General features: G+C 26.5%; 1 protein-coding gene across 1 annotated transcript; it reads right to left on the bottom strand.

Annotated features, from left to right (window-relative positions):
* Nucleotides 1-844: 844 nt before the first annotated feature.
* Nucleotides 845-4,954, bottom strand: LOC111303193 (transcription factor bHLH68-like). The gene is made up of 9 exons (XM_022899288.2): nucleotides 4,260-4,954; nucleotides 3,687-4,014; nucleotides 3,239-3,313; nucleotides 2,805-2,870; nucleotides 2,460-2,525; nucleotides 2,232-2,288; nucleotides 1,990-2,034; nucleotides 1,488-1,535; nucleotides 845-1,374 (listed from the first exon to the last, which is right to left on the bottom strand). The coding sequence occupies exons 1-9, from the start codon at nucleotides 4,517-4,519 to the stop codon at nucleotides 1,240-1,242; spliced, it is 1,080 nt and encodes a 359-aa protein (XP_022755023.2). The 5' UTR covers nucleotides 4,520-4,954; the 3' UTR covers nucleotides 845-1,239.
* Between the last annotated feature and the right edge of the window lie 11,047 nt (nucleotides 4,955-16,001).

The raw sequence follows: 16,001 nt of genomic DNA, 5'->3' as shown, positions 1-16,001 counted from the left end.
ATGTGTTCAAATTTAACTTTATTAAATATTATTATTTAAAAATAATTATATAAATTAATTGGATTAAATTTTATATTTGTATTTGATTGAAGATAAAAAAAAATTACTAAGAAAAATAAAAGGAAAGTTTTGTTTATTTATTATATGGGAGTGGGGTTAGTGGATATTGCAAACCATGCCAACAATTAACATCATTTGACATGAAAAGCATGCATCACATGGGACAGAGTAATGACACGACACGTGTCACATCTTCAACATTCATGTAAAAAACAATTACTTATGATTATTTTTTGGATGCACAAGTACTCATGATTTGTGGCTTGAATTGATGACATAGGAAATACATATCTAATTGGAGTATATATGATGCAATTTTCTTTTTTGCTAGAATTTTATCATAAAAAATATACACGTGGATTCTTGTCAGTGTACATATATATTTGCAAAAATTTTCACAAAATTAAGGGCTTCTAAGACAAATCTCAAAAAATAAAATTTAAATTATTTTATAAAAAATTTTTAAATTTTACAGATGATATTAAAAAATTTATCTTTTTTTAAATTATACTCAAAAAAAAAAATTGCCAACCCTTCTAACCCATTAATGGTAATTGGTAAAGTTTTTAAATTTCAATGACGGTGTAAGAGATAATATTTCAAATATATATATATATATATTCAGGATTTAATATCGAAGCCTAATTAGATAAATCGTAGCTAAGCATGAATATTATATTATCTTTCGGCTAGAATTACTTAATTTGGATTATATATATATATATGTTTAAAATATCAAATATAATAATATATAAGATGCTATAATATTGCTCAAGATATTGGATGATTCAAGAATGCTGCTCATTAATTTCAGTCAATGCAGCATTAAAATGATTAATTCACACATAATACTGAATATACATGAAATTAAGCAAATATTGTAGCAGCAACGTCTAATAAATTAATTAAAGAAAGAAAAATAAAAATGCTTAAATCTTAGTAGTAAATTAGAGAAAGAGGCAGTTCTCCAAATCGCCCGGCAAGCTAGGGCTGAGCACACATCATCTACAAATAGTCCAAAGAAGGAATAATTGTATAGCATCATGAGCAATCAGCCTTGTAACCTTTTAGCAGAGTGACTGCTCATGATGTTATATCGTTTTCATGAAGCTCTGGTCTCGATCTTAATCCATTTTTTTTCAAGTGTGCTAGCCTTTCCGGCAGTTCTAATTAACCATTCTATCTGAAGCCGCCGCCGAGGGCAGGAGCCCAGTAATCGGCTCCATTGTCACTCCCAACTTGAAGTGTGCATGACACAGGAACCAAGCACAGCCCTCTACTCTTCAGGTCCTTCTTTGGTTCTTCATGAGAATCCTAGAAAAATGGAGAAGAGAATTTGTTATTTCCATTTTTATCATGCACGTAAAAGAAAAAAGAAAAGGGGGAAGAAGAAATTATGTTAATGTTACAGGGTGGGCAAGAATTACCTGCTGATCAGGACTATCTTTCTTCTTCATGCAGTTATCGTTCAAAAGCTAGACAAAAAGATAGCATCCAAAAAAGTATTAGCATTTTAATTGATTTGTCAAAGTAAGCATATCATTGTTTTCATTTTTTTTTTTATAAAAAGAGCTGCAATTTGATAATAGAAAACAAATATTGTAAAGAGTACAAATGTTAAAATTTAAACACTTATAGAATGTTACATTTTAAAAATTATTATATAAATCAACTAAATTAAACATTAGTTTATCATTATTTTTCATTTGTTAAGAAGAATTTAATTATTTCAAAATGCAAACCCGGGATACTCAATAATAATTTTTTTTGTTAAATTTTAATAAAGAGTAAAGGTAGCTATATAAAGTTGAGAACATTGTTCTTTTGACACTATCTTTATTAATTGGTTTAATTTTTTAAATAAAAAAGAAAGGTAAATTGGTAGCTTTTTTCCTGCAACTTGGTAATGGATCCAATAAAGCTTATTACCTGACCGGGGTCTTCAGGAAATATACAATTCCTCTCCCCTTGTGCCTAAACAAGAAGATTATATAGTAATCATTAATCAATTAACACCACATATTATTCATAAATATATTATATTGCACATGCATATATTCACAATGAAGAGAGAATCACAGATTTTTGTCTTTTTTTTTCCTTAGCTTTGGGGAGTAAGAAGTATATATATATATATACACACACTATTAAGGATGGTACAGTTTTCTTACAAACTGTTGCTTCCTCATGTTTCCTGATCCACTGCCCAAGTACGGCAAGCTGAGAGCCTATATTCAAGGGGGAGGGAATAATGTTTAGGACTTCGATGACTAAAGGAATATTAAAAGGAACATTGTGAGTCTGGCTGAGACTTTAAACAGTGTGTGCATGCCATCGCTGGTTCATGGTTGTTTGCAAAATGAAAAGAGAAGGGGAAGGAAGGAAGGAAGAAACATCACCTCAATTTGACTCTGAAGGAATCTGATGTACCCAATAGCCTCTAACAAGACAGAGGCGGTGTCAGTCTGCAAAAGAGAAGAATCCATACCACAGCCCACCAAAGTCATATTTAATGTCTTTTTTTAAATGCTTAACTATAGAAAAAAAATGAACAATAAGAAAAAAAGGAAGCTTTCATCTTTTTTCTAAAAAAACCTTTTTACAGATTTTTTTACATAAAAATACAAATGTTTTTAGGATTTTAACATTAAAAATCATATTTAATAAAAAAATTGTCTTAAAGATTATGTTTTTATTCCCATTGAGCCTTCTTAACTTCATTTATTAAAGCTATATATTATTACCTTCCCAAATGGAGAAACAAGCTGGTGAAGTGCTGTAATTCTGTCTCCTAATTTTTCCTTCCTCACCTGGTATATATAAATAATTGTACAAGTCAGAAAAATAAAGAAGTTGATGAGAACTAGCTATATGTTTCATGATTAATTACTTGTCACTTAAATTATACAATATTCCTTTTCTTCCATTAACACTAGAATATTAAAGATACAAGCCAAAGAATCGTCGTCCGTGAAGAAATGGACAATCAAGAAGGACAACAGTACTTTTACCAGCCCACAGATGAGAGTCTCATGTGTGTTTTTTCTGCTTGTGGGCATCTTGTGTGAGTGTGCGTGCAATTTGTGTTTAAGTGGTTAGTAGGAAAGAGAGAGAGCGAGAGGCTGAAAGGGTTAGGTAAATTTTTTACTGGGTTTTGTTTTGTAATATTGTACATTACCTTGAAGGTAGATTGGGTTGCAGAGGGTTGAACCCTAGCTTTCTTCAATGCCCCACCAGTTGCAGTGCTGTTACACTAAAGGAAAAAAAAAAAGAAAAAGAAGAAAGTAAAGATGAGAATTCTGATTGGACAGCAATCTGATAAATCCGAGACAGTTAGCTAAAAAAAACCATTCATGGCCTAGAACAAGACATTCAGCTAACTACCCTTGTTAAAAACACTATTCATATCAACCACCAGTTTGTACTACTTTATCAAAGTAGTAGAATAGATCAAATTATGGGTATATTATATTTCATGCATCTATAATAGACCATGAATCAGATATAATTAACTTCAAATTATGAATCAGGAAACCCTAAAATGTCTAGAAATATTTTTATCAGAGATTGTGTCTATAGATATATATCATTCTCTTTCAATGTTTTTTCCTTGTCCCGCCTCTTACCTCAGAAGACCGATCTGGCGGTGGCTGCCTTCCATCAGTTTTGTTGCCTGAAAAATCCAACATGTTACTGCTGAAACTTGTTACACAGGACCTGGGGGATGAAGCAGCTGCCATTATCTGATGAGACCAAGCTGGTTTATTTGCCTGATGAAAATCTTCATTTGCATGTCCATACACATAGCTGGTTGCAGAGTTTTCTTGTTTCACATCCACAACAGAATTAGCATTTGACGCTTGATGTAATGCTTGTTCCTCCCAATTCTCCAACTTCTTGGGTACTTGAAACTGGCCTATATCACCCTTTTCTTCTTCTCCCACCAATCCACCCCTAGAAATAACACATGTAACACAAATTAACTCAATATAACTGTATGTCTTTTTTCAGTCATCAAAGTGAATTTAAAGATCGAATCTGAAAACATGCATCGTATATGTATAATATTAGAGTGTGGGTATAGAAGACAAAAGATCGTATTATACTTAAGTTGAATCAAAGTTGAAACTTTGTTAATCTAAAGCCTATACGAGAGATAGAAGGAGAGGAAAAAAAAAGGGGAGGGGAGAGAGAATTACAAGAGCAGTTGACTCCATGACTCAGGAAGCTCCTGGTTATCATGCCAAGAAGGAATAGGAAGTGAAGAAGAGGAGGAAGAAGAAGAGGTGGTGGGTGTGAATTGAGGGAAGAAAGCAGCAGGAGGAGGAGGAAGAGGAGGCAAGAAAGGAGAAGTTGCTTGTTGATGAGTTGATGGGCGCAGGCTGTTGATGCTCCACCAGCTAGGGTTTCCGGCCATCATCTGCTGCACTGGTGAGCTCTGCAAGACTCCTCGGTTCATTGCCTTACTTCACCAAAAACTTTGATGATGAATTAATGATGCTAGTGATCACTTAAAACCTTCACTTTTCGTCCTTTTTTTCGTTTCACCTTCTCTTTCGCTTTCTCTTTCCCTTTTTTCCTCTTTTCACTTGAAGCTCTCAAACAAGTCTTTGTAGAAACTCTGAGTGATCTTCCTACGTTGGTTTAAGTAGAAGGAAGAGAAGACACCCTCTCAACTCCTATTCCTTGAGAGAATTTGAATCATGGAGGTTTTGAGAACCTTTGTTTTTTCTCTCTTTCCTGTCTTTCTTTATTGCTTTGCTTTTCTTTCTTCCTTTCTTTTTTGTTTTTCTTTTCTTTCTTGCTTTTTCTCTGCTTTTGCTTTATCTCAAAGTGGGACAGAAAAAGGTGGAAGCAATTCTCAATTTCTAATTATTAAAATAAAAAAGCAAGTAATTAAAAATAAAAGATTTCTTTGTTTTTATAAAAATTCGAGATAAATAGAGTATTCAATCTTTCAAGTCAAAATAAAATATTTTGAGATGACTACAGATAGATTATTTCAAATGTCTTCGGATAGACAGTTTAAGATAGATTACTGTAAGTCATACATTCAAGATAACTTCAACAAATGAATATCGATAAAACTTGAACCTAAGAGTTTTTCATAAAAAAAAACGAACATAATCGATTGAACCCACCTCTTATTAATAAAAATAAAAGATTTCACCCGTTAATTATGTAACTTTTGGCATAAGCATTTTTTATTATATTATCTACCCATGTTTAATTTAATTCTACTAATTCCTAATTAGTTCATATAATCTGATTTTTTTTTTTGGTACTTAATTTTCTATCAAACTTACAATGGGCGAGAATTAAATATTTCTGAGACCAAGGAAAAGACTCTTAAAGAATGTTCTATTCTCTTTTATAGTATATAATATTAAAGAAAAACACACAAGAAATAAAAAAGTCAGATTTCACAAATATTTGAAGAAATTTTCACAACAGGAAAATAAATAGTTAAATATATATACGTAATTGAAATGCAACTTTTAAGATGATCTTGTTAATAAAATTCAATTATTATTATCCAATTACAAAAAAAAAAAAAAAAAATTGACTAAATGAGCAAAATTAGTCAATGAGCTAAATCACTATTATATATAATACGTAGATTAATTTTATGCATATAGCAATCCCTAAGTAGCTAGCTTGGCTCTACGTCTCGATCCTTTTGGTGAGAGTAAGACCAAGTATGATTTCTTAGTTCAAAGTAAAATTGTATTTATCTTATTTTATTTTTTTAATTAAAGTTATCAAAATTAAAAATTAAGTATTATTTATCAATAAATAAAGTAATTATTGGCTATCTTTTTTTTATTTTAGTATAGTGGATTCGTAAACTATATTGTGAGGTTGTATAAATATTTACAAACATTATCTATGTGGTTTACTAGACCCAACTTCCAACTAGCTAAGAAATTGTTTTGAAATTACACACGCTTATAACTTAATTTCGAGGATTATATTTGTAGTTATCTTTATTATTAATTTTACTCATGTACGTCACCATCCGTTTTATCTTTTATTGTGCCACGTGGCACAAGTTTTTTTTTTTAATTAAAATTTATAAATATATTGTTAAAATTTTTAATTTTTTAGATGGAACCTACTTTACCAAAAAATTTTTTCTTTTAAATTCATCATTGGAAATTTTTGTTTCTATACTTAACTCTGGTGTTACATGGTACTCCTAAATTTTTTTTATTTTTTTATTTTAAAACTTTTTTATTGCTTTTATTATATATTTAATAAAAATTTCCATTTAAATTTTTAAAAGTGAGACCTACCTTATACCATTTTTTTACCTTTTTTTTTTTTTTTACATTTTTCACAAATATTCTTTTTCAATTTTAAATTTATTTTTCTATGTGACCTACTTAATAACAAAAGTATGTAACCTATTTTTTTCACTTTTTATTTTTTTACTTTTTTATCATATATATTTATTAAATATTTTAAAGATCTTAAAGTCTTTTTTGTGTAACCTACTTGACATTTAAGGTATGCCATGTGTTAAATCGTTTGCTTTTTTTTTTTTTTCTTATTTATTTACTTTTTATATTATAAAATTTTTTACTGATGCCCATTTGATGTTATTGATTAAAATATTTTTTATTATCTATTTAATTTTATATTTATATGTATGTATTATTTTAATTAAGTTATTATTTTATAGCTTAATTTAAGATATTAACATTTTAAAATTGATTCAAATATTCATATGGCAGCTTGGTGATATCTCTTTTTTTTTTCCTTTTCATTATTTTTTTCTTTTTTTTAGTAATTATTTTTTCTAGTTATTATTTAATACATTGATTTAATGTATTAACATTTTCAACTCAATTGGAATGTCCTGTTGTGTCTCAATAAGCTCCATTTTCATTTTTTTAATTTTATTTTGTTTTTGTTTTTATGGTTTTTTTAAGTTAAATTAATTTTATGAAAAAAGAAGACTGATGGAATTGTTCACATGGCACCCCTAATTAGCTTTTTATGTTTCACATTATTTAGTTTTTAATAAGATAAATTTTAAAATAAAATGTGCCAATCGATGGAGATACAAAAATAATTCGTATTCTTCATGTTTCGATCTATCTCAATCTAATATGGGATGATTTTTTAAAAAAAAAATTTTATAAATATTTTTTTAGATTTTAATTTTTTGTGAGACCCATTTGATATCAAAAGTATGTCATGTATTTACCTTCTTCTTTTTTTCATTTTTGATTATTCAATAGATATTTTAAAGATTTTAAATTATTTTTTGTGCAACCCAAAGTATGTCACATGTCAAGCCATTTGCTTTCTTTTTTTTTATTTACTTTTTTTTAATATTTAATGAATTTTTTAATAATAAAATTTTTTTAGTGATGCTCATTTGATATTATTGATTAAAAGTATTTTTTATTATCTATTTAATTTTATATTTATATATGTATTATATTAATTAAATTATTAGTTTGTAGCTTAATTTAATAAATTAACATTTTAAACTCAATTTGGATGTTCATATGGCAACCCAATAATCTCTCTTTTTTTTTTCTTTGTTTATTTCTCTGTTTTCTTTATTTTTCTTATTTTTATTTAATTAAATTATTATTTAATATCTTAATTTAATAAATTAATATTTTAAACTAAATTGAAATGTCATGTTATGTCCCAATAAGCTCCATTTTCCTTTTTTTCTTTTTTATATTTTATTTTATGTTTTATGTTTTTATGATTTTTTAAGTTAAATTAATTTTGTGAAAAAAGGAAGCCAATGGAAATATTCACATGACACATTCAATTGGCCTGTTATGTTTAATTTTTTTAATTTCTTAATTGAATAAATTTTAAATAAAAAATTGTTAATTAATAAAAATATTAAAACAATTCGTATTCAATGAATTTTGATTTATTTCTATTCAATTGAGTACAATTTTTTACATTAAAATCGAGTTGAAATGGGATTGAGGTTTTTTTTTTTAAATGAGATTAGAGCAAACACGCGTTGAGATATTCTATCTCAACTCATTTTTTGTATGTATAAAAATATTTATTTTATTTTTAATTTTATATATACATTATATTAATAAAATTATTATTTGATATTTTAATTTTAAAATTTAATATTTTTAGCTCAATTGAAATGCCTATATAACACCGTCTATAAACTTTTATTATTTATTATTTTCTTAATTAAATAAAACTTTTTAGAAAGTTTAAATTTATTGAAATTTCCACATGATATCTCTATTTAGCTTTTTTAAAATTATATAAATTTTATAATAAAAAAATAAAAAAAAACAAAAAAAAAGACCTGCAACATCGTGCGAATATTATGGTAGCAGATATTATTATCCATTTCATAAAATAAAAACTCATAATTCATTTAAAAAAATTGGGTCGCTTAAACATAGAATAAAAATAGAGTTAGTGCTGACGTCAGGATGATGGGGAAAATGGAAAATAGGGGAAATTAAGGGTGTGTTTGGATTAAGATAAGGACGATAAGCCACTGGTGAGGGGACCGACACGCCACACTTTTCAAGGGGTCAAAATCTGGGGTTTGGAGATCCTTAGCCTCAGGTCTTCGATGGAATGATTACCATTTCCAAGATCAAAAATACTTTATATACCAATATAGCTTTTTTTCTATTTTTTATTCTGTAGTTTGAGTTTGAGTTTGAGTTGCCGTTTTCAGTGGGACTCTTTTTTTTTTTTCTTTTTTTTTTAAATAAATACTGCTACTATTTATTATCTTTTTACCTATTATTTATCTAAATTAAATCAAATTCAATTAATATTATTAATTTAGTGAATCAAAATGCTTATATATATATTTTTATAAGAAAAATTTGAGATAAATAGATTATTCAGTTATTTAAGTTAAAATAAGATGTGTTGTACCTGATAATTTAAGATAAGTAATTATAAATCATGTATTTGATATGACCCCAACAAATTATCACCAACAAAACTTAAATCAAATATTTTTTCATAAAAAAAAATGAACTTAATTGATTAAACTAAGTACTTATTGATATATATTTTTGATACATTGATAATTAAATTTTTTAATTTTATAAATAAAATTAATAAATTATCGCATATCTCATTTTTTAATTTTTTAAATTAATATCTTAATGGATATATGTGCCTTAATTAATACTGAAAATAGATTTAAAAATTTCACTATCAACAAATGAGATCATTTATATGGATATATATATATATGCCAATTTTAGCATTAAAAAAATAAAAATTAGAAAAAGGAAAGAAAAGTTTTACTCCAATTTTTATTGTATTGATAGAAAAAAGTACTAGCAACTACTAATATATAACTAATCTCTTATCTTAGTGAAAAATTAAGAAAATTTAGGGATTTTGATATTTGAATAATAAATTTATTGGATAATTATATGAATCAATTGATATAAATTTAAAATTTAAATGAAAATAATTTTTTGTAATATGCTCGTGCTAACTTATCATATAACTAATCTCTTGTCTTAGAACGCCCATTTCGTCAAATCTAACGGCTCACGAATCAATCTTTGCTTGCGATTCCAAAATTACAATAGTTGCTGTTTTAAAAAAAATGATATTTTCTAATATAAAACAAATAAAATTATTCTCCTTGGAATAATTCATGGGATTATTCCATGACAAACATTCCCTTGAACCGCATTTCAACGTTGCAAACAAACAAGCAAAAAACCCTTAAATCCCGAGCTAATCTGACAAGCTACTTAAGAACATAAAACATTGTTTTTGGGGAGGTTTTTTTCTTTTTTTTTTTTTTTACATATATAAGGGAAAAAGGAAATGGCCATGTTTTTGTCCGTACTGCTAAAATCTTTGTCGGGGGTGCCATGTCGTTTCCTAGGTGCCTTCAAATTTTTTTACCTTAATTTTTTGTTGCTTGTCTCTAGTCCTCTGGCAATTCCCCTTCCCCAGCCAAAGAACAATGAATGGAACAAACACCTCTCTCTTGTCTTCTTCTTCTTTCCCTTATATTCTTTTCTTTTTTCTTTTCGCTTTTTGTTCATTCGATCTACATCCATTGTTATATTAGGAGGGCTTTCAATATTAATGCAGCTTTGATTGATTAATTACCTCATTAAGAAAAAATATTAAGGTTCAAACTTAAGATCTATTCAATTCTATCACCTCATCTTTATCACTTAATTGAAGCCTTAATACAGGATTTAAAAAAAAAAAAAAAACTTTAGTTCAGTTGGTTTATGAAAGGCACAATAAAAATTGACATTCAAAAAGTTTGAGATTCAAATATTAATATCTACGATTCGTTCTTTTATTTTCGACTGTGACATCTTTTATTTAAAAAAAATTATATGGCTTTATTTAATTGAAAATTTTGCTTTAGAAACAACAAAATGCATGCATATGTCAAACTAATTAATGTTAGAAAAATGAAGCATGATAAGTTTTGAAATCATCTAATTGTCATTATACCAAAACAAAAATCTTAGAAAGAATGATAACAACACCCTTGAATTGGCATGACTTGCTGCAGCTTGTTGTTTCCACAGTAGTATTTATCGTAATCCCTAACTATCGAAATCAACAAATTATTAATTAACATCGAAGTCGACAATTAATGTTTCAAACACGTTAGCCATGTCGTTTCCTTAGAACCCGAATATTAACCCATCAAAGGTTGTGTTTTTTTGTTTCATCTAGTTTCATGCTTTGATCATTGGATTCCTCATCACATGCTTTTATACTATTATATAAATTTGGATTAATTAAAGCCATAATTCTTCTTTATGATCCCAAGTCAGTTTGTTTTTTATATTTGCCCCTTTACCCTAAAACCCTCGCCTTGATTTCTTATTTTAAAGGCTTAACAAAACAAAAGGGGGAATGCTATAAATTGTAGGTAGGTTTCTCCATTAAGAGTCCTCTCAACTCAACGATTCCAAGAACAATATGCTTGTTTTATTTGAATTTTATATATAGCAAGGTCATTCTGATACAGACATTGATTCTTTCACCTAATTTTAGTTAAGGGTTAAAAACAAATTAAGACAAAAACAACATAGCCAGAAATATTGAAGTATGGTTGTAAACATACACCTTTTTTTTTTTTGGGTCTTACGGTAGATGAAATAAAATCCACTTGCATCCTTTTCTAAGTTCACCAGTTTGTGAATTGCACTCAAAATTTGTGCTTGAAAGGTAAGGACGCTTTGGATAAAACTTATATGAAGTTTTATAGGTAAAATTCATGAAGTTATTTGTTAAAAATGAATAAATAAAATTTTTTAATGATTCAGTAATAGAATTCAATGTAAAAATTATTAAAAATATTATTTATAATTTAAATTTAATTTATATTTATTCAACGGTAAAAATTTTATCAATATTTTTACTAAAATTATTTATTTAATAAATATATTAAAATTTTTTAATTTTTTTCAAAATTTGTACGATTAACCTATATGATGAGATTTTTTAATTTATCATTTTTTATTTTTAATTAATCATTTTAAATAAAAAATTTCATGAACTTCACTTATGAAATTTTATATAAGTTTTTTCGAAAAAACTTTAGTTGGGGAAAGCTAGCTAGTGCAAGTTGCAATTAAATATTTGAAATTCGAATTTGTAAATAATATTCATTAAGGTATACATAAAAGAGTCAAGTGTATGATTAATTATATTTGTAGAATGTCATTAATTGTCTAGTGAAATAATCAAAGAAAATATATATTTTTTATTAAAATTTTAATTATAATAAAGAAATATATATAAAAAAAAAAACTGAAATTCCTTGAAATTTCTCTCACAATAATGTTTATTAACACATTAATCATTAGCCAATTCCATTCAACGCAAATAAAGAAAGAAATAATTAAAAAACACTTCGTTTTCATTTGAAAATCAAGGGGCAGATATATTTTAGTGTTTAAAAATCAGCAAAAATCTAGAGTTGGTAGCAATAAAGAAAAACCATATCTTCTTTACATTTCATGTTTTGTTGTTTATCGTGCAAACCATAAAATACCTTTTTTTTTTTTTCTTTTCTTTTTCATAGTTTGTGAATAACGAGTTGAATTTATCAATAACGGTACGAATTATTGATATATAGAATATTAAATTTTTAATTTCACTAATAAAAATTTAATTTTAATTAGTTCTTTTGTTTTTTTAAATGTAATCACTTCTTAAAATTTTAATTAGTACATATATCTTATGATTTGCCCTCCCTTAACTTTTGCTAGACATCATGCTTATCGCTGTAAAAATCTTTCTTTAAAAAAAAAAAAAAAAAGGCTGTAGGCAAATCTCCTACCATGTGATGAAATGATTGCTCAACTGCATGCTATCACTCTATGATATTTCGGAATTATTAAGATTGCTAGCGTTTTTGTGAACACATAATCATTTTCTACCCCCCAAAAAAAAAAACAAATCGATCATTTCCGACATTAAATCCAATTTAATTATTAGTCTGAAGAATTTCACCGAACAAATATCGCAAAGCATAGGTCATCGATTGCATTTTTTTTCCCGAAGATTTTGCATATTTTGCTAACTAAGGATAAATATTAGTAGATGTCATAAAAAATCAAATTAATTTGTTATCCTCCTTAGACGAATTATACTGACTAAAATTTTATTTTATAAAAATATTACAATAAAAAATAATTTTAAATTTATTAAATATTATATTTTAAAAATTAATATATAAATCAATTAATTTAAATCTTTCGTTTAACCAATAATTTAAAAAAAAAAATTTTAATCTTAAAATTAAAAAATTTAATTTAAAATCAAATCCTTAATATCTCTTCAAACACTTTCACCTGATAAACTAAAAGTTTTGAAACGAAAATGAATTTCTTAAGCTGAAAAATGAAAATATGTCTTTGTGCTTTATTGGCTTGACGTGCACGCATTTGAAAAGCATCCGAACAATCTTTCTCATAAATTTCTTTTCTTTTCTCCCCTTTTTCTCATGTTCTCCTTCCAGTTACTTCTAATTTTTGAATAATATATAGTTTTAGTCTTTAATTTTGCATATTCTTCATAAGGCATCTTTGTTTTTAATCAGGAGTATTAAATTTCATAAAGCAAAAATTAAAATAACATAGAATACAAATTAATTAATTAAATGTATGATTATATTATTTAAAAATTTAGAAAGGAATAATCTTGGCAGACAGACAATTGAAGAACCATATCTCAGTAGAATATAAAAAATTCTATCAATCATTCTCAGTATGAAATAATTTATCAGATTTCTCCCTTTCTTTTTCTTTTTTTTCAACTAAATTACTGATCCCAATGCACTCTCACACCAAGCCTTTTTCTATTTTAATCCTTATTCTTTTGTCTTCTTATTTATCATATGGCAAAAAAAATTTCCTACTTCGCTGTTTTTTTCTCTCCACTCATTAAGTTTTATTGTTTTTTATGCAAAAAAAAAACAAATATATTATATTTTATTCTATGTAAAAAATAATTGTAAAACAAGTCAAAGGGGTTAAGGCAATAGAGAGAAAAAAAAGAAAAAAAATATTGATTAATTTCAACGAATCGATTTGTTATGAGATAAGTATTTTTTTTTTTTAGTCATTTTCATAAAACTTTAGAATAAGCTTTTAATTTCTGCCTTTATACTAAACCGTACAGATTTCATTATTTTAATTTTAATGTATCCGAAAATTATAGAGTTGAAATTTGCATATTTTATATTATCACACACTAGAATTTTATAAAATGGTGAATCGGTGATGATGGTGAAACTACTCTCCAAAGAAACCCTATTAAGTGTCAAATTAGTTTAATAATTCAACTTGGATGTGAAAAAACACTTCAATAAATATTAAATTTTATTATTAATAATTAATTTCATCGTTCTTTAAAATATAAAATTGCCAAAGTTTATATTAATTTGTCCCATTACGAAAAATAATAATAAAAACAAAATCTTATTACTCATTCCAACCAGAATAAATCTTTCATAAATAAGGGGGAAAGAATATGCTGATTGCAAAAATGAACTGTAAAGGAAGGATATTTCAGACGAGGGGTCCCAGTCTCATCACCAGACTTCCATTTTAACGTCTGATGATTTTATCAGAGCGTGGGAGAATAACAATTCAATAATGTCACTAGATCAGACGGTGTACAAACGAAGTATGCACGCAAAAGAGGTGAGGGGAATTTTCCTCACATAGCAGGTCACGTGACTGATATCCCATTAACTAAACCGAACTTTATGGCCCCGCTCCAGTCCAAGGCGCTAGAGGACGAACCATAAACTCAGAGGGATCAGTGGCCCACATGCTACCACACGTGTAAACCAAACATGTAAATCGAAATATATATATATATATATATTTTAAATTTTAAAGTTATGATATTCTTCAAAATGTAACTCATATCACATGTCAAGTAAGTTTGTCATGCGAAAATTGCTTTATTGAAAAAAAAAAAAGTAAAAATGAAATGATGAAAGAAAAAGCTTTTTGGATACATTAACTTTAATAATTAAAACAGGATCTTTAACTTAAAAAGCTAGAGTTTGAATTTTAAAAATTAAAAGATTTGAACTCAAATTTCGATATAACATAAATAAAATTAATGAAATAAAAAAATAGTTTTTAAAATTTTAAATAAATCTGAATAAATTTGTATTTTAAAAAAATTAAAAATTTTAGTTTAATTATATTTATTCATAAAATCACTTTTAAAAAATTATATTTAATAAAATTTAATTTAAAATTTGATATCCATAATTTCTTTTCATATTCTCAAACAATAATCTTTATTGTAACCAAAAGAATTAAATTCTCCACGTGTTATCGGCCAGCATCAACTAAGGGTTATCTTTTGATTTTGGATCACTTATAAGTAAAGCATGTCAACTTAGATTCGTGTTTTGACCTCTAAAATAAAAGGTGTGGATTCGCCTACAACTTAAAAAAAAAAAAAAATTAAAGTAAGAATTCAATTGGATGAGGTTGTCCACTAACTTGGAATAAAATACAAATGGGATTAGTCAAATACTCAAATTTAGTTTTCTTCTAGTGCATAATTATGTTTAAGAGTTTGTGTAATGATGTTAAGTTTTACATTATTTCATTGTATCATCATTTTTGGAAAATAATTATGCTTATTTTATAAGCTTGTTAGTTTTTTTTTTCTTTTAAATTACAAAAAAAAAAAAAAAAAACACAAAAAAACCAATGTATCAACATTAATTTCAACAACTTTATTCAAGAGAATGAACATTTCTATTGACCAATTGATATATGTGATCTCTTTTGGTCGAACATACGTAAACAAAATTATCGTAACCACAACACAAAAAGAGAAAAAAAAAAAATTTTTACTAAATATTATTTTAAAATATAAGGTGTTAATCATGAACGGTTTGGAAATGAGAAGAAATGGTTTAAAAGGATTTGTTTTAGTCTTATTTGACAGTTTGATGGTTTGTCGGTGAAGATTTAAAATAACACAAAGAAGCAATAATCAAATGAAAGTTGACATTTTGGGATTACTTGGAAAAACTCAATAATCCAAGTTTAGGAATTGGAGTCAACTTGTCGGGTCAATTCATTCTTATAAATCAAGTTTGTGAAATTAGATTTATGCCTGTCCTTAGACTTTTTATAATCACGCCAAAGGAAAATACAGAAGATGCCAGTCCAAGCCAGATTGACATTAGCTAGTTTCAATTCAGTGTTAGATTTTTAATTTTAATAATTTTAAATATAAAAATATTTTTATATTACACATATTGAATATTTTATAGTTACTCTCTTTTAACTTGATTTAATTACATTTATTTTTGCATGGAATTATTATCTTAAATACAGTTGATAAAATTTTTAGATTTTACAAAATGATCGATATTTGTTAAATTATTATCCCATTTTTTATTTACCTTATTGATATCAATTATTTTA

Source organism: Durio zibethinus, chromosome 13 (genome assembly GCF_047325235.1).
Source record: "Durio zibethinus cultivar Kanyao isolate XHJ-2024 chromosome 13, ASM4732523v1, whole genome shotgun sequence".
Classification (NCBI taxonomy): Eukaryota; Viridiplantae; Streptophyta; class Magnoliopsida; order Malvales; family Malvaceae; genus Durio; species Durio zibethinus.
The sequence above is the reverse complement of the archived record's forward strand: the minus strand, read 5'-3'. Positions and strand labels throughout refer to the sequence as shown.

Bases quoted from the DNA above. Each gene is read 5' to 3' on its own strand.
- LOC111303193 (XM_022899288.2), bottom strand. From the start codon at position 4,519: ATGAACCGAGGAGTCTTGCAGAGCTCACCAGTGCAGCAGATGATGGCC. The intron at 2,871-3,238 runs GTAATGTACAAT...TATATATACCAG, and splicing joins CAACCCAATCTACCTTCAAG to GTGAGGAAGGAAAAATTAGG. The intron at 2,526-2,804 runs GTAATAATATAT...TCTCTTTTGCAG, and splicing joins TTGTTTCTCCATTTGGGAAG to ACTGACACCGCCTCTGTCTT.